The 19,766-nt window shown below is 45.1% G+C and overlaps 1 protein-coding gene across 7 annotated transcripts in view; it reads left to right on the top strand.

Moving 5' to 3' along the window:
• TEAD1 (TEA domain transcription factor 1) overlaps nucleotides 1-19,766 on the top strand; it is a 268,699-nt gene that overhangs the window by 86,646 nt on the left and 162,287 nt on the right. For all 7 annotated transcript variants that reach the window (XM_077866442.1, XM_077866441.1, XM_077866439.1 and 4 more), the window contains exon 2: nucleotides 301-556. In XM_077866442.1, coding sequence (XP_077722568.1) covers nucleotides 400-556 — 157 coding nt within the window. In that variant the 5' untranslated portion in view covers nucleotides 301-399. The remainder of the gene's footprint in view (nucleotides 1-300; nucleotides 557-19,766) is intronic.

The raw sequence follows: 19,766 nt of genomic DNA, 5'->3' as shown, positions 1-19,766 counted from the left end.
TGGTAGGCATCTAGTCAGGGGTTTTGCAGCATTCACTGTGAACGCGTAACCCCAAGTGAGGACCATCCTCACATCTGTGAAGATGGTCCAGTTTCTGTCTGCCGTTGCATTTGTGTATGCGTGTTTAATGTGATAGGTAAATGACAAAAGCCACTTAGATCCATCCCAAAATTCTGTACTCTCCACTAGGAGTTCTTCTCCAAGCAAAGCTGGTGACTGAAAGATCGGTAATAGAACTAGTAAGAGCAGTATTGTTGGCCATTACCTTGTCCTTACACTATCTTTTCATTTCTCTCTTAGGTTTATTTTCTTGAAAAGGCTCCAGGCTTCGGCTTGGAAAATCCAACCGCCAAAATTGAGCCCAGCAGCTGGAGCGGCAGTGAGAGCCCTGCCGAAAACATGGAAAGAATGAGCGACTCTGCGGATAAGCCAATCGACAATGATGCAGAGGGGGTCTGGAGCCCCGACATTGAGCAGAGCTTTCAGGAGGCCTTGGCTATCTACCCACCATGTGGGAGGAGGAAAATCATCTTATCAGATGAAGGCAAGATGTATGGTAAGCGATCTGGAATGCTCCTTTGAGATGCTACGATGTGCTTTTGCCATAAGGGATGATTGCGGCTAGCCTTCTGAAATCCCATCATTGTATTGGGTTGAATGATCTTTGTAGAATTTTAGTTGGCCATCCAAGGGGCTGAATCTCAACCAACCTGAAGAGTCACTAAAAGATCATTGTTAAATCATTCAGTGAGGTTTTCTTGTCCTTCTTCATGCTCAACAGGATTATAGCAAAGGCTCCCAGGGTCCAGGTGGGGATATAGTTGCGGTGGCATATGCAAAAACCCACGGGTGGGGCTAGTTCTTCAGAGCACATGCCCCATCTCATGGGGGGCCTCTCAGCTCTTAGCTGGTAATTGACTGGTGCCACATGGAAATGGGGCATCATGCCGACAAATCTCTTGATTTCCCCCCCTCCACTACCACCAAAAGAGCTAGCAATATAGATGTTTATATATGAAAATCACTCATTGTCTAACAGCCAGCACTTTTGTTTTTTAAACACAACCCCATGTAGGCCAGATGAGACGTGTGTAGCTTGATCAAACTTTCAAACCACCACTTTCCCACTTTGTTGCATGTTTGCAGTTGAGTGGCCAGACGTGGTGTTAACCCCCAGGGTCTCACCAGTCTCCCCTTCTACAAGGGGATGCCTCGCAGTGTGTTTCAAAGGAAGCTTCGTGTGTGCCCCAGAAGACAAGACTGGTTAACAAAATGGCCTGGGACACCCAAGGCAGCAGCAGGTAGCCATCCGCCAGGCCGGGGGGGCTTGGGTGCTGGGTTTGACTATACCCCCCTGCTCCTTCCGTAAATGCTTCCAGCTGCAGACGTGTACTTTTTGGCTGCTTACCTTTTGGGAAGCAGATGGCAGGTGGTTGCTTGTACGTTCTGCTTGTCTAATTGAGCACGTTGAGTTGAAAGAGTTTGCACCGTAGCGGAGTCTAAAGAGATGCAAACAAATACCCGAAACTCAAAGAGAACTGGCTCAGCAACCTGCCTGAGGTTGTTAACTTATCGCAGAAGAGATTTATTTCTAAATAATTTGGAAGGTTTTCCATAATAGGGTGTTGTACCTTTAATACTGCGCCTCCTCAGTCAGGAGCTGTAGGAGGCTGCTGCTCAAACTAGCACACGCGGCCACGGAGAAAGCAGATGGTGGTGCAGCTGCTACCAGCTGTGTTCCCCGCCCTCCCCTGCTCTAACTTGGATGATGTAATGGAAACAAGGGAAATTTTGCCTTCTGCAGCATTAGAGTATCCAGCCTGTCAGTGCCACACACACACACACACACACACACATACACACGAGAGAGAGAGAGAGAGAGAGAGAGAGAGAGAGAGAGAAAGAGAGAGCGCTCAAGTCTTCATTTGTCTTATGCTCTCATGTGATCCTTTGCTGCCAGAGAAGCTTCTTCGTGTCCATTCGTGAAATGGACTCAGGGTGAAACATGGCAGCTGCTGTGGGCACAAAGTTTCAGGGCCTCTGAGTGTGTGTGTGTGTGTGTGTGTATCTTTGCTGGGCTCCCCTTTCTCAGCCTGGCTCTGTGCTTGCAAGTTCTTATCTTCTTATCTAAAAATGCAAAAAAAAAATGCAAACACCCCCCCCTCCACCCATTCTAAAGGCAAAGGAAAGTACTTTAATCTTGGAGCCTTCTTTGAAGCTGATTTTACTAGTAGTTGTGAAGGTGGCTTCAGGTTGCTCTTCCTTGTACAACTCCCATTTGTTGCCCAGAAACTGTAATCTGAAATAGTGGCCTAGCGTCGGACATCCTGGTCGGGAGTGACCACTGCCCCTCACCTCTCACAGGGAACACCAGAAAGGCGCTTTCACCTTAGGTTTTGGGCTGGGAACTTAATTCAAAGCAAAGGTTAATTTTGTCAACTCCAGTTCCATTTTCTTCTCTGTTGATTTTACTTTTTTAGGAAGCAGCCGTGCTGGATTTAGCCAGTCTGCCTTAGAAGACCATCATAGAAATAAATTTTTTTTTTTTTTTTTTTTTTTTGGTGTGCCACTAAGTGTGTAAGAGCTCATGTGGGTCATTGTGTGTCAGAGGCACTGGGCTAAATATGGAAAGCTAACTGAAAAGCTTTGGCTTTGAATCCTTTACCAACAGTGGACAGTCTTCACCCCTGGCCTGTGTCTCTGTTTTCTCCCCTGAAGAGAAAGAGAGTCAAGTAGTTGATGTCTGTGGGTCCTTGGGACCTGTATGTTCTGTGATTACTGTTGTTTTGTGACTTGTACCTCCATAAGAGTGACCAGTATGGTGACAGATGCAGTGCTGGTTGTGGGTGTATGTCTTTAGTACCCATGATAACCAGATTCTGAGTGCGTCCTCAGAGCACTTTTTTTTTTAATGATTTTATTTATTTATTCATGAGAGATAGAGAGGAGCAGAGACTCAGGCAGAGGGAGAAGCAGCCTCCCTGCGGGGAAGCCGATATGGGACTTGATCCCAGGACCCTAGGATCACACCCTGAGCGGAAGGCAGATGCTCATCCACTGAGTCACCCAGGTGTCCCATCAGAGCACTTGTTATTAATATATGGATTCTTTTTTTCCCCTTTAGTCTGCATTCCATTGACTTACTGTGTTAATGACCAACCTGGCTGAAAATAGGGTGGTCTCTTGAGCAAGCAGCACTAGGGATTACAACTGCAGGGTCATGTGTGCAGATGGAGGCATGCAAGAAATGCATGCGCTGCAGGGACTTTCAAGCCTTGCCATCTCCAAGCAGATGCCTTGGGTAGAGAACACCCACCCTCAACCCCATCTCATTGGCCACCGTGGAGGAATTGTGCTCCTACTGTTAATTTGAGAGGGAACCATGGTGGTCAGCAGGGATTTGGGAGCTGAAGACTAGGCCCTTAGGAGAACTGGCCCAGATGTCTGGGCTGCTCCTGACCTGCCTATGACTTTGAGGGATGAGAGAAGTTTGCCTCTAGAGCCTCCACAGGGAAGCCTCTGCCACTTGGGGACTGAGTCAGTGAACATGTGGGGCCAGAGCTACTGTTCCTTGACTTCTGGCCTGCTCCCCATCTTACCATCCATGAACCAGGAGTTGGAGATTCCTAAGGTCCTAAGAGCGTATTTTTTCTTTTCAGCATTTTGAAAATGAAAACACTGAGAGCATTTTAGATTCCATGGAGTAAAATCAAAATAATTTAATGCCTTTTAGTGAAATACCAAGGGTTTTTGACATGAGGGGGTTTTTCTGCTATTTCTGAGCATTTGTAGAGTGCATTGTGATGTGACTAATCCTGAGCCAGTTGAGAAGCAAGGTCAAGTGCAGCGCTGATTTATTTTGGTAATGACATTTCCTCTGTGGTTGGAGTAGGGCAAATGCAGTCTTATGGAGGCGAAATACGGAAAGCTCTCAGTATGAGGAGGTTTGGGGCATTAGAGGAGATGGCTCAGTTCTCTCTCTGCTGCTTGGATGCATGAGACTCGATGTGGTTGGCCTCCATGTGGACAGACTAGTTCTTCCGGGCCCCTCTGTGTGGGCAGCTGTCCTTAGGGATAGTTAGGAGAGTGAGACTTCCCTGTTCCTGAGGGCGTGCAAGCCCAGGCTCTTTCTGCTTTCTTTCCTTTTTCCTATTTTGACATAGTTGTGTGTCTCTTTTTCAATTAGATAGTTGGAGAAGAGATAGCAGGAGGACAGGATGAGAGAGAAGTTTTTGATCAGCAAACTTGTCTGAGATTGAATTTCACGGGGACAGGCCATTCGTTTTAGACAAAGCCGTGAACCGCTGGACTACCCGGATGCATTTTTGTTTTGCAGCTGAAAACCCTAGTCCAGCAGTGTGGTCAAGTGTCTCCCGTAATCAAACCAGGGTAGAGACAGAAGCAAACATTCCTTGACCCAACAGCTTTAGAGACAGCAAAGTGTAGCTCTTAAAATGTTGGACTTTGGAATTGCTAGGAGGCTTGGCCCTGCCACTTCTGGATATCAGACTCTGGGAAAGTTGCTTTTTCTTCTCGTGCCTTTATTTCCACAACCACAAAAGGGATTTAAATAGACTTCTGATTCACGGGATTGTTGTAAGAGATAAAACAAAGGAGTTGTGATCTGGGACTCCCCCTACCCTGTTGGGACAGTGTCCCACATCGAGTGAGAGCTGAAGAGGTGTCTCTGAACTGGAAACAGAGTGCTCTCTGCCTTGAGCTGGGCTACAGGCTTCACATGTGATTTCCATCTACCGCTCACAGCAGCATTTTGAGGTGGGGATTCTAATCCCCGCTGTGTAGAAGAGCATGCCCAGGAGTCCTCTAAGGTTATAGCTGGAAGGGTTCCAATCCACATCTGTCTGACCCCCAAATCTGGCGTCTCTTCCACTCACCTTCACTCCTTCCTTGATAGAGGTCATTAGATGTTAATTTGACAAATCCGTATTGAGCACCGCCTGTATTCCTGCCCCGTGCTAGGGGTTGTCGGGGATGCAGCAGTGAACCAGACAGACACGGTCCCTGCCCTCATGGAGCCGTCACCAAGTTCATTTGCAGGAAACTCTGACCTGAGGTCAGGGCTGTGTGCCAGAGCTTTCTGGGAAGTCTGAGGGCCCTTTGAAGATGGTCACCTTCCACTTAGCCTTTTGAAGCCTGTTCTTGGCCACCAGTGTCCAGGGCACCTGGCCCAATGCTGGCAGGAAGAAAGCTTCTCAAATAATGCAGCAGGGAGGATCCTAGATCACAAGGCTGGCCCTGATGGTGGCCAGGAAGCTGTCTGGAAGATTCTGGTGCCTTGGGATCCTACAGGAGGCCTGGCCAGAGCAGTTGTGGGGCAGTGGTTTTCTCCTTTTATGAGCAAATGTCATCAAGGTCCTTGCCTAGGGACAGCTCCAGGGATGGCCCCTTTCTTGCTGGGATGCCAGGCCTACTAGTTAGCCCTGGAGACAGGAGCTTTGAGGACTGGATAGGTTTGGGGGGATGAGAAGGAAGATGTCTCTGGGCCAGTTCTCTCCAGTTGCCAATCTGAACCCTGCCAGCTGGGGGAAACGCTGGACTTGGAAGGGCCCTTCTGCTACTTCTTAGAAGCACTGACGGAGGGAAGGGGGCTGTAGTAGTAAGGGGGTGGCAGGGGCCATGAACATGGGCCCACACAAGCAGGGACAGGAGAACATGAGTTAGGCAGGCAAAGATGGAAATCCGTGGTCCCCAGGTTGCCCCTGGTTCAGAAAACTGCTTGGGAAAAGAAGAAGTATTCCTTTTCAAGACCAGGAAGTTGGCCTAGATCTAGAGGCCCCAGAGGCCCTGATGTGGAAATGGCTATAAAACTCAAGCCGTGTGGGATCTCCAGGCCACTTGGAAAAGTGACGCATGAGGCCCCCAGGTGAACTTGTTTTTCTGCATCTGGACATCATGTGGCATCTTTGATGTCGTCTTTCTGTTTAACCTGTAATTTGGGATATTATTTCAAGTGGATTGGCTGCAAGTGTCAAGCACAAGGAACTGTGTCCCTCGAACAGACTATAAGCCCCATAAGGCAAGGACCCCATCCCGTCTGTCTTGTCAGATATAGAAGGTATATCAGTAATGGTTGCCATATATGTGCTTTTCAGAATTATCGGTTCAAACAAAGAAAAGTTGGTGAGTAATCCTGAGACCACAGGGCCTCTCCTGGAGGGGCACTGGCTAGGAAAAAGGGGAGAAAGCAGAAAGATGTTTGTATATATAATGGTCTTCCTAGAAAGAAGAAACCCTGGTTTTTGTTGCATGTTGACAGATGTTAGTTGAAGAGGTAGGAAGGATTCCTGTCCAGTAGGCACAGTCCTAGAATGAGGGTTAGTTCTGGACTCCTCAGAACTAACAATGAGTAATGGGGGCTTTCGAAATAATTTGATTCTTTTGAGAATAGCAAAGCCAGCGTCATTGGCATTTTGATTGGGAAGTTTAATGTGTGGGGGGCATGCAAAGGTTTATGTACAAGGTGTGTGAGCCTTTGTGCAATCTGGGTAAAAAGTAGCTAATTAGGAAGGCTCAAGGATTGGTCATAAGGGAGAAAAAGGAAAAGAATGTTGAACTATTACTAAGTTATGCTTTCTAACAGCTTTGCCACGCAGTGGATGAGCCCTGGGATTCAGGAAGACCTGGATTCGTAACTCCTTTATTTTAGGCCAGCACTGTGCTTTGTGAATGGGGACAGCAGATCTAAAATCTTTAACAAAGCTGACCCATGTGACCAGTTATTGTGGGCTAGACACTAGCTTTTTGTTTAGAACATGTTGTCTTGTTTATTCCTCATGACAACCCAATGATGTAGGTACTATGAATATCCCCATTTTACAGCTGAGGAAGCTGAGGCCCAAGGTCAAGTTGATTGCTCAAGGTCACACAATGAGTGGTAGAGCAAACACCTGAAACCAAGCCAGTTAGTTTTTTTTAAAATTTTAAAAGATTTTATTTATTTATTCACGAGAGACACAGAAGAGAGAGAGAGGCAGAGACACAGGCAGAGGGAGAGAAGCAGGCTCCATGTCGGGAGCTCGACGTGGGACTCGATCCTAGGACTCCAAGATCACTCCCTGGGCCGAAGGCAGGTGCTCAGCTACTGAGCCACCCAGGTGTCCCACCAAGCCAGTTTATACAATTAACTACAGTTGATCCTTAAACAACATGGGTTTGAAATGTGCCGATCTGCTTTGATGCAGGTTTTGTTTTTTAAAATATAGTACAGTACTGTAAATGTATTTTCTGTTCCTGATGATTTAAAAAAATAATTTACTGTATCTTACTTTATTGTAAGACTACAGTATACAATACATAGACAAAATTTGTGTTCATTGACCATTGGTTGTTGGTAAGGTTTCCGGCCAACTGGTTATTAGTAGTTAAGTTTTGGGGAAGTCGAAAGTTATTCTCGGACTTTTGACTCTGCAGGAGGTTGGTGCCCCCAACCCCTGTGTTGTTCGAGGGTCAACTGTACCTAGTGATAGGGAGGAAGTATATTCTGTGCTTAGAGCTATCCATGGCTTAGTGGTAGGGCAACGGAAAGTGTGATTATTCATGACTGGGGAATGCACGTGTCTCTACTTGAGAATGCAGAAGAATGAAGGAATCGAGAGGCAGACTTCTCTGAGCTAACTTTGGGAAGAGGCTACTTCATGTTTGTTTTTCACTTACTTTGGATTCTCGGCCCCTTTGAGGATCTGTAGAAGGTTGTGGCTCTTCTCTGCAGGAAGATGCGTATTTATTTGTGCATGGCTCTAGGATTGCTGCACCACAGGAGGTGATGTCTGGAGCCTAGGTTCTGACTTGCTATTGTGGGAAGAGCGAGAAGGGAAGGGCATTCAGGTCTAAGTGGACAGTGTGGTAAAGGCACAGGACCCTGAAAGAGCATAGCTCTGGTGCTCTTAGAAATGAGGGTGTAGGGCAGCCTGGGTGGCTCAGTGGTTTAGTGCCACCTTTGGCCCAAGGCGTGATCCTGGAGACCCGGGATCGAGTCCCACATCGGGCTCCCTGCATGGGGCCTGCTTCTCCCTCTGCCTGCCTGTCTGTCTGTCTGTCTCTCTCTATGTGTATGTATCTCTCATGAATAAATAATAATAATAATAAAAGAAACGAGGGTGTATCCAGGAGGGTGGTGGTGGGCAAGCCTGGAAATGTGGGCTGCCTCTGCGTCATGGAGGCCCTTGAATGCCACGCATGGTGTCTGGTGCTCATTCTGAGGACAAAAGGAAGCCATTACATTTTTCCTGGAGAGATGATGTGACTCAGCCTGTGTTTTACTGAAGCCAGCTCTGCAGGCATGTAGGCAAGCTCGATGACTATTGCAGGAGCTCAGGGGGAGAGGAAGAGGCCTGAACCAGGTGTTGGCAGTGTGGGCGGAGAAGTTTCAGATGTGGAACCAACAGGACTGGCTGACCCAATGGGATTTGTGAAAGAGAAGGAGTGCAATGATTTCAGGATCCTGCATCGGGAGCCGGGGTGGGGGTGGGGGGGTGCCAGAAGATGAAGTGGGGAGTGGAGACAGGAGGAGCAGGTTTGTAGAGCGGAGAAGAATGAGGAGTTGGGTTTGGTCATGGGTGGCCAGCAAGGCTGTCTGGGGGCTCACCATCAGGGAAGTGGCTTCTGAAGCTTCGAGAGTGGTAGGAACGTCCTGCGAGGTGCAGGCTCACAGGGATCACGCTGAAGCTGGCATGGATTTTAAATGAGGTGCCTGGAGCAGTGGGACAATGAAGAGATTGCCTTTTTAAGAAAAAGGGAGACCCATCGGTGGTTCCCAGCCTGACCAGCAGCAGCAGAAGCACTAGAGAAGCTTAAAAAGAAAAGAAAACAAAAACTGACTCAGACAGATTGAATCAGAACCTCTGGGAGTATACAGTCTGGGAATCTACATTTTTTAAAAGCTCTCTGGGTAATCTGGATCATCAGCCAGCCTGAGAGCCACAGGGCTAGGAGGCTACAGCCTGGGGCCCGGAGGACAGGAGCACATTTGTAGAGTGGGTGAAAGAGAGAAATGAGCAGAAAATGAGACCAGCACTTGAAACAGTCCTTACAAGGTTTAGGTACAGGAAGTAAACAACATTATTCAGTTTATGTCTCCTCTGTACTCGGATGGAACATCCCATGGGCCAGTCTTTGGAGAGGTTTGGCCACACATAGGAAGAGCCATGAGATGGTATCTTGAAGGACGTGAACAGTTCAGGGGAGACTTCCCTTAGGACAAGGGAGAGGCCGTTGGTTACGGGGGAGAAAAATGGATAAGGTGTGAAGACCTATCAGATGAGACAAAAGTGACTTTAAAGGGGACAGGGCTTCTTTCACTGGAGCCACTGTGGCAGGACCAGATAGGTGGAGGGGCCAGGGAGGGAGGGCCTGATGGTTGGGTTCTGCAGATGGGGAGTAAGGCCGTGTGAGCTGAGGTGGGTTGTGGGCTCTTGAAAACTAGAGCAAGTAAAGATGCTGTTGGGGGGTGATGGGGGGGATGGCGTCAGTAAAATTGTTGCCCAGCATTGGCAGGGGGCCCTAAGAAAACCTGGAGAGCCTCATTTTCTTTTTTTAATTGAAATTTGTATTGAGATCATTGTAAATTCACTGCTATTGTAGGAAATAGTACAGCAATCCTTTGTACATTTTGTGCATTTCCCCCCAGTGGTTACATTTTGCAAAACTATTATATCCTATCACAAGCGGGATATTAATGTTGATATGTAATTCACTGTGAAAATCCATTGATCTCATTCAGGTTTCCCCATTCTCGCTTGTTTTTGTGTATGTGGTGTGTGTGTGGGTGTATTACCTCCTGTACGGTGTTAATATACGTGTAGGTTAGAGTATCCATTACCAGAGTGAGGATTCTGAACGATCCCAACACCACGAGGATCCTTGGGGTTCCCCTTTTTCTTTTTTTAAAGAGAGTAGGGAGGGGGAGAGAGACTCCCAAGCAGGCTCCATAGGCTGGATCTCACCACCCCGAGATCATGACCTGAGCTGCAATCAAGTTGGTTGCTCAGCTAACTGAGCCACCCAGGTGTCCCATCTGGGGTCGCCCTTTTATGGCCACGCCTAACTCTATCCTGTCCCCCTCCCAGGCCCCCCGCATTTAACTCCTGACAACCATTCATCAGTCTTCAGTTGCCATTTCAAACTTCAAACATGTTATATGATGGAACGGTACTGGATATAACCTTTTGGGATTGGTTTTTTCCTTTCAGCAAAAAAATCCCTGGAGATCCACCACAGTTGTTGGTGTGTATCAATAGCTCGTTCCTTTTTATTGTTGAGTGTATTCTGTGCTATGTGTGTTTCAGGGCGTATGAACTGGTTCTAGTTATTGGTTATTACAGATGAAGCTGCTGTCACCGTTTATGTACAGTTTTGTGTGTGAACATTAATTTTCATTTTGTGGGACAGAATGACCAGGAGTGGTAGTTGTGCCTTTCTGGATTTTTTTTTTTTAACTAGTCACCTCTTTTCCAGACCAATTGTACCATTTCATGTTTTCTTCTATGACCTAAGTTGTCTGCATCCTCACCAGCATTTGGTGTTGTACTGTTGCTGACTTTAGCTATTCTGATAGGTGTGTGGTGATCTCTCGTGTGGTTTTGATTTGCATTTCCCCGATGACTAATGGTTTTGAAAATTTTTTCATGTGCTTTTTTGCCATCTGTATATTCTCTTTGGTGAAATGTCTGTTCATATCCTTTGTCCATTGTCCAATTGGATTATTTATGTTTTTGCTGTTGAGTTTTAGGAGTTCTTTATTCTAAACACAAATCCTTTGCAGGACTTGTGGTTTTGCAGATGTTTGCTCCTGGTCTGTAGCTTTTTTTTTTTTTTTTTTTCATTTTCATCACATGGGATCCCATAGAGGAAAAGTTTTTAATTTTCATGAGATTCAGTTTATTAATTTTCATCCCTTTGTAGATTGTACTTTTTGTGGCATGTCTAAGAACTCATTGCCTACCTCTAGATCCTGACGATTTTCTCCTATGTCTTCTTCAAAAAAGTGTACAGTTTTATGTTTAAGTCCAGAATTGGGATGCCTGGGTTGCTCAATGGTTGAGCATCTGCCTGAATTCAGCTCAGGGTATGATCCTGGTTCAGAAATGGAGTCCCACGTCAGGCTCCCTGCGAGGAGCCTGCTTCTCTCTCTGCCTCTATCTCTGTGTCTCTCATGAATAAATAAATAAAATCTTTAAGTCCAGAATCCATTTTGAATTAATTCTTGCAGAAGTGGAAAGTGTTACTTTTGGGGAAGCCTGTTGGCATGATGGCATGATTTTGTGATACATACATTTTTCTTTTTAACCAGGATTATTTGTTCATCCATATTTTGACAGTTGTCAAAGATTGGGACCCGAGACACCAAGGTACTAGTGATAGCGTGTTTGTACCAGTCAGGGTTGGGAAAGGGACAGTGTGAAGCTAGAGGTGCGAAATCATGATACGTACTGCCCAGAGGCACTGCTGAGTTAGGAGAGGAGGCTGTGGTCATGCATGGTAGAGGCATCTGAGATTAGAGGTGGAGAGATTTCATGTGACGAGTTTCGAGGTGTGGCCACAAATGTGGTCAACTGATAGGAGCGTGGGTGATGGCCATTGAAGAAGAAGTTAGACATGATGAGCCTCATAAGCGTTGGGTTCATTAATCACTTTGATGTGGAAGTGCACAGTAGTGAAGTGTGAATTTGTAAATAAGTGTATCAGAGTAACCAGATATTGGGAGAATTTCTTTGAGGACATGACCCCATGGCTGTGAATGGAATGAGTTAGGTATAAGTAAATAAATGATATGGACTAATAAAAAGCAGGTGGCAAAATGGGCAGGGTAAGAAGGAACATTTGGGGTCACAAAATACTAATGTGGGATGCCTGGGTGGCTCAGTGGTTGAGTGTCTGCCTTTGGCTCAGGTTGTGATCCTGGGGGTCCCGGGATCGAGTCCCACATCGGGCTTCCTGCATGGAGCCTGCTTCTCCCTCTGTGTCTCTGCCTCTCTCTCTGTCTCTCATGAATAAATAAATAAAATCTTAAAAATACTAATGTTTCCTATCTCCCTTCTCCCAATTTCTTTGGCTGTTCCCGTACCATATCTGATTGTGATGTATCTTTGTATGGCCATACAGCTCTTTGTACTCTGTTGCCATCATCTGTAGATTGGGAAGAGGAAATCAACAAATCTCTCCCTGTCTCTCAACAATTCTGAGAAAAATGCAATTATGTATGAAAAAGTGCTTTGAACTGAATTCTAAAAACAATACTTTTGTGGGGTTAAGCCCCCTCAGGGCCTCTTGGAAAGGTAGGAAAGAATATTTTGAAGCTGTCACGTGGGCTCAAGTTTCCCTGGCCTGGTAGAGAGGGGTGTTTTGGGTTTGATGGAGGGAGTGATTGAGCCGGCTGCATGTACCTCCTCCCCTCGCCTCGAGATTGGGGCAGACTTGTCTGGATCAGAGTCAACACCCAATGTGGGGCGGTCAGTGGGAGCCTGTTGCACTGCAGAGGGTGGGCAGCCCCAGAGCAGTGGCGGTTTCCACAGCCTACAAGGGGATGGGGACTTGGAGGGACCTTGGTGTCCTCACCTTCTCCCACTGACTTCCAGTTCTAGAGCTTCACTTCCTTGCTCCCATGGCTGTGGCCCCTCCCTTTCACTTTGGAGCTTGTCTCTGAGTTCTTACCATTGCTGTTTATTTGTATCCCACTTCATTGATCGTGCTTAAGATGGTTATTTGAATAATAATTATTATGATTGGGTTTTACTGGTCTCTTCAGTAAAGGTGCTATCTTGAAGATCTAATGTTCCAACTCTGTAAATCTAAATGTATATATGTGTTGTGTGATCATAGAAAAAATCCACAGGAATTTGCAACATAGGAATAGTGGATGCCACGGGGGGGGGGGGGGTCAGATTATTGGAGACTCCTTTTCCGTGCTATACGTTTGTATTAATGGAGTTTAATAGTGAACATATGTTGCTTTTGGAATCGGAGGAAAAAATAATCGTATCAAGTTTATCTTTTTCCTCTGGTTCTGAGTAAGCAATACTCCTTAAAGAAAAAAATGTGGAAAATACCAAGAATTAGAAGCCAACCATATTGCCTGGGTCCACTTTGGTATGGCTGTTCACTAGGGATTCATTTGGGGATGTAGGGGGTGGGCATCGCAGGGTCTTGGTGGGCGGGAGGGTGGTGCTGGGAGGGAAGCTGGTGCCACTGAGCTCTTCCTAACATGGATGGGTGTCCAGAGCAATAATCTTGGGGACAGGTGGTCAGAGAGCGGTGGTGCTGGGGCCAGGAAGCAGGACAGGGTGTTCTTATTATAGACTTTTAGGACATGGGTCCGGGAGTTCAACAGGTGCCCTGGACAGTTGGATGTGTCAGTCAGCTGCCCAGACTACCAGTGGCATGGTTCTGACATTCACGTATCATGGCAAAAACGGCGATGGAGAGATAGAGGAGAGTGTTACCCGTTCTTCTAACGTCTCTCCATTCTTTGCTCACAGCAAAGGGACACACACACCAGTACTAACCGGAGTTAACACCCCGCGCGTGCCCTGCCGAGCCAGTGTTTATCATTTAACTCGGACTTGGCAAGAGCAGTGGACGCGCTTTATGCTGGAGGGTTGCCAGGGCAGGGGTGGGAGCTCTCTTTTAAAAATGTTACCTTGATGATCCTGATATTTTTTGAAACAGATTTCTAGCAAATGGTCTTGTTCTTGCATTGCCTTTGGGCAGAGGTAGGTGGCTTTTAGACGATGAAAATACTCTGGAGACTGTGGTGTGCTCTAAATTCTCATTTGATACAATCATCTGAATTAATAACAGGTAGGTTTCATTTGCTTGGTATTTACCTTTGGTGCGTAAACAGCAGATTATTTTATCTGCCCACCTTCTCCTCTCTCAAATGCTGCAAATCTAGGTAAATAATAAGACCAAATTCATTCCTCAAAGCCTATAGAAATATTATTTCTTTAAAGCCTCTTTTTGTACCGGTGTGCTCCTCTTTTTTTTTTTTGGCTTACTCCTCTTTTCCTTAGCTTTTTAGAGCACAGTCTGAAAGGTGTGACAGTGAAACCTGCTGCCGAGGACATTCAATTTATTTAATTTAAAAAAAATTAATTATAGCATTACAGCCTTTTCTTCACAGGCAGTGAAATTGGTCATTAGCTGAAAATTTCCATAGACCTTGTGCCTTTCGCAGAGGCCAGAGGAACTTTTAGGCTACCTTATGAGAGAATGCTGGTGGGGGGGGGAGAGCAATTGATCCCCACAAAGCTTTGTAGCATCCGGGGTAATATTTAACATATGTTAATAAGCTGAGTTCTTTTTCAGCCCTTTAGAAAGGTCCCAATTACTGTGTGTCTGCCCTCTTCCCTGGATCTGCCTTGGCCTTGTGACTAGCCTGCTATTGTGTTGCGACAGGCTTTGGCAAGCGTCTCTTCGATGAATGGTTCTATTACAAACACAGTAGCTTCCGTGACAGCTTAGGAGGGATTGTTGTTTATGACTCCTTTTATTGAGAGAGGGTCGGTGCACGTTAATGTCCTGATAAAGACATTTGTTAGCTATAAAGTAGCCACAGCCTTAAACATATTTGACGGTGAGTAGGTATTGGGGCCGAGGACATGCCAGATGTGGGGTATCGGATTGCGTGTTTGTTCAACTGTTACCGCAGTCCCTTTGCTTCGTTGTGTGCCTTTGTATTTGCTGTCTCTCAGCAACACGCAGGAGGCAGTGGCGATTCGATCCTGGTTATGGAAGATGCTATTTGGGTGACTTGGATCGTAAGCCACGTGTATTAGGAAGCATTCTCTCAGTGCCCATGTGTCCTGAGACAGCAGCCGCAAACAGTTGTCAGGTGGAGAGGGGAATTGCCAGGCGGGGTGACCGCATGGCCTGGGATATGGGACTTTTGACATGGAAGGATCTTGGTGAGGCCTGGACTGACCCAGGGTGGGCATTGGGACAGGGATTCACAGTAATGATGGTGAACGTTTATCCAGGGCTTTGCAGAGTGCCAGGTATTGTTCCAGACCCTTCACATCAACTCCTTTAAGCCTTGCTATGCATCTTAGGAAGAGCTCCCGTGATTATTGCCGTATCACCGATGAGGAGACCGAGGTAGCCGGGAAGGTTAATGAATTGCTCGGGGTTACACAACCAGTAAGTCCTGGATCTCAGGTCGGAACCCCATCAGTCTGGCTCCAGAGCCTGACTCTTAACCACTACTCTTCAGCTGCCTCCGAGATGGAACAGAACTGCGGCCTGCTTTTCTCTGAACTCTGTAGCCCTGTGTTGCCGCCGGCCTAGGGTAGGAGAGTGTGTTGGTTCCACTTACACAATGAAAAGGAAAGAATGTTGGGGGCCTGGGTGGCTCAGCAGTTGAGCATCTGCCTTTGGCTCAGGGCGTGATCCTGGGGTCCTGCGGTTGAGTCCCATATCGGGCTCCCTGCATGGAACCTGCTTCTCCCTCTGCCTGTGTCTCTTCTCTCTCTCTGTCTCTCATGAATAAATAAATAAAATCTTTAAAAAAAAAAAAAAAGAAAGAAAAGGGGAGAATGTGCTTTTCTGGTGTCTGGGATACTCTCCATCCTATTTTCTGCCTGGTAAACTCTTAGAGGTTCTTTTAAGACCCTGTAAAAAACACTCCCCTCTTTTCTGAATCCTTCCTTAATCTTCACAGACAGAGCTAGTTGTTCCTTCTTGTGTGTGTGCGTGCGCGTGTGTGGGTATGTTTAACCCTCTGTCAAAGCCCTTTCAGACACAGTTTTTATACATGTGTCTGTATCTTCATCTCCTCTGGGGCAGGTGCTGTGTCGTTGGCACGTCTGCATCTCCAGCCCTCAGCCTAGTGCCTGGGACACATTAAGCCCTCAACAAATGTTCCAATTGGTGAAAGTCATTGGTAATAATAATTCCACCTTTCATCTCTAGAAGGCGTTGCATCCTGCATTATCACTGTTGTCACATGTACAACATGCTAATGAAATAATGAGGGCAACAGTTAGACTCTCATAGATAAGAAACTGAGGCACAGAGCCCAGGAGGCTTTCCATTAGGACATCCTGTTTTGAAGAACCTCCCGGTGAAGCAGGACTTATGGAACCCATAGCACACCATCCCCTTGTCTGCGTTTTTCTGTTCTTACCTTATTGACCCTGTTCCTGAGCTAGGAGGGAGGACACTTTTTCTCAGTTTATAGTTTTATATCCATATCACAGTGATTCTGCCCAAATGGGACGTTCAGTAACCAGAAAGGATAGCCAAGCCTGATTTGGTTAATTTGGTGACTGAACCTCCCCTCCTCCCCTCCTGATTGGGTTTTTCTAACAGTAGTAAAACATATTCCTAGAAAACTAGTCTTTGACAACTTTCTCCCCTATATATATTTGGTATGATGTGTTTATAAGCTTATTTGAGATGTCTCTAAATGGTGTGTAATGTGTGCATATGTGTGTGCATTCCTTTTTCCATACTGACTCTGGGTTTGGATTTAGTCACTTCCACAGATTCGTTTTTTTTTTTTTTTTTAAGATTTTATTTATTCATGAGAGAGACAGAGAGGAGAGGGAGAGAGAGAGAGGTGTGCACAGACATAGGCAGAGTGAGAAGCAGGCTCCTCCATTCCATGCAGGGAGCCCGACATGGGACTCGATCCCGGATCTCCAGGATCATGCCCTGGGCTGAAGGTGGCGCTAAACCGCTGAGCCACCCAGGCTGCCCACCTAAAATGGCAGATTATTCTAAGATCATTTTGTAGATCCTGAATGAATCACTTAAGTGGAACAATGAACTAAGTAAACTGTCACCATGGAGTTTAGAAGGATGTTAAGTTAAGGCAGGTTACCAGACCTTTGTGAGCAGGTCACCGAATCTGGTTAGTGTAGATTGAACCTACCCCTTATCTTGTGAGTGGCTGATTTATGTGGGGGCTTGTCAGTCAGCCCATAGGAGTAAGCTCACCATGGTTATTAAAGGCATGGAGTCAGGAGTGAGGGATGCCTGGATTTAAATCTTGGCTCTGGCACCTCACTGGATAATGTAGCCATGGGCATGTTAATATTTGAGTCTCCATTTCCTCATCTGATAAATGGGGCTCATATTAGTACCCATCTTAAAAGATTGATGTAAGAATTCAGTGAGATAATCTGTTAAAATGCTTCATATACCTGACTCATTCTTTGAGGGAGGTATTACCTTGACAACAAAGTCAGGCAAAGTCCTAAGAAAACCACTGACCAGAACCTCTCGGGAATACAGATGCAAGAGTTCTCAACAAAATATTCAGAGACTGAGTCCTGCTACATATAAAAAGGATTGCTCATGACGACCAAGTAGATTTATTCCAGGAATGCAAGGTTGGTTTAAAATCTGAAAGTAATTAATATAACACACTTTAACAGTGGAATGAAGAACAGAAATCACAGTATCATCTCAATAGATGCAAAAAAGCATTTGACAACATCCTGTCCTTCTTTGATTAAACAAACTCCTATGCCTAATAAGCTAGACACCAACGAGAAGTTCCTCACCTCGTAAAGGGCATTTATGAAAAATTTACAACCAACATCATAGTAATATGATGTTTACTTAATAGTAAGATACTGAATGCTTTCGTCATAAGATCAGGAACAAGACAAGGATGTCTGTTTGTACGTCTTCTTTTCAACGTTTTCTTGGAGGTCCTAGCTGGAGACGTTTTTACATTCCTTTTTTTTTTTTTTTTTTTTTAAGATTTTTTTTATTTATGAGAGACACAGAGAGGAGAGAGAGGCAGAGACACAGGTGAGGGAGAAGCAGGCTCCATGCAGGGAGCCTGACGTGGGACTCGATCCCAGGTCTCCAGGATCACACCATGGGCTGAAGGCAGCACTAAATCACTGAGCCACTGGGACTGCCCCAGAGACATTCTCAGTCAAGAGAATGAAGCAAAGGCATCTGGGTTAAAAGGAAGAAGTAAGATGATCTCCTTTTGATCTTGTGTGTGTGTTTATGATATGCATTACATGTATATTTACATTACGTGTATACAATATAATATATATTCTAATATAATAAACAGTCTAAAAATGAAATTAAGAAAGTTCCATTTACAACAGCATGAAAAGAATAGCGTAACTCAAGAATAAATGAAACTAGATAAGTGTAAAACTTTTTACTCCCTGAACTATAAAATGCTGTTAAAAGAAATTTTAAAAGACCTAAAATAAATCAAAAGACATTCTGTGTTCACATATTGGAAGACTTAACACCATCATGACCATAGTCATTCCCAAATTGATCTCCAGATTTCAGTGTAATCCCTATCAAAACCCCAGCTGACTTCTTAGTAGAAACTGACAAGCTGATCCTAAAAGTCAAAGAAATTAAGGGTCTTCAAAATAGCCAGGACATACTTGAAGAAGAATAACAAAGTTGGAGGACTCGTGTTTCCTGATTTCACCACTTAGTACAAAGATTCAGTCTGAATCAAGACAATGTGGCACTTGTATCAGGTTAGACATGTATCTGTGGTATAGAAGTAAGAGTCCAGAAACCAGTCCTCACACTACGGTCAATTGATTTTCAAGAAATGTGCCAAGATCATTCAAAACAGGAAGCAGTAGTTTTTTTCAGTAAATGGTGCTGGAATTATTGGATATCCACATGGAAAGAATGAAGTTGGACTCACATCCTATACTATCACTAATTAAAAATGGATCTTAGACATAAATTTAAGAGCTAAAACTATAAAACTCTAGAAGAATACGTGGGAATAAGCCTTTCTGACCTCGAGCTAGGTCAACCTCCTTGGATATGACACCTGAAGTAAAAGTAATAAAAGTAAAAATAGATAAATTGATGCTTCATCAAATTACAAACTCTTGTGCTTCAAAGGATAATCCATCATGGAAATAAAAGGACAACCTGGAGAATAGGAGAAAAATATTTTCAAGTCATAAATCTGATATAGGACTTGTATCTAGAATATATAAAGAACTCTGACAAAACAGTAATCCAATTAAAATGAAGGCAAAGAATCTATATAAACATTTATTCTAAGAAGACATACAGGTGACTGGTTGCACATTGTAAAGGCGCTCAACGTCACTTGGCATCTTGGAAATGCAAATTAAAACCACGGTGAGATACCATTTCATCTCCGCTAGGATGGTTATGATCAAAAAGACTGACAATAAGTAATTCAGATGCCATGGATATGGAGAAGTGAGAGTCCTTCTATATTATTGGTGGGAATATAAAGTGGTATAGCCACTCTGGGGAACAGTTACTCAAAAGGTTCAATATAGAATTATCAGAAGACCCAGCAATTTTACTCATAGGTATAGAACTAAAAGAAATGGAAACAGATGAGTACACAAGTATTTATAACAGCGGTTATTCATGATAGAACAAAAGTGGAAGGACCCCAAATGTCTATCAACTGATGGACATAAATAAATATGGGCATGAATAAAATGTATATCCAATCAATGGATTCTTACTTGGTGATAAGAAGAAATGAATTACTGATACATAGTGCGACATGAACAACTCTTGAAAACATGCTGTGTGACAGAGTGCAGTCACAAGACTATATATTATGTGGTTCCATTTATGTGGAATACTTAGAATAGACCAGTCTGTAAAGATAGGAAATAGGCAGCCCGGGTGGCTCAGCCGTTTAGTGCCGCCTTCAGCCCAGGGTGTGATCCTGGAGACCTGGGATCGAGTCCCACATCAGGCTCCCTGCGTGGAGTCTGCTTCTTCCTCTGCCTGTGTCTCTGCCTCTCTCT

The sequence above is a fragment of the Canis aureus genome, chromosome 23 (assembly GCF_053574225.1).
Source record: "Canis aureus isolate CA01 chromosome 23, VMU_Caureus_v.1.0, whole genome shotgun sequence".
Lineage (NCBI taxonomy): Eukaryota > Metazoa > Chordata > Mammalia > Carnivora > Canidae > Canis > Canis aureus.
The sequence above is the reverse complement of the archived record's forward strand: the minus strand, read 5'-3'. Positions and strand labels throughout refer to the sequence as shown.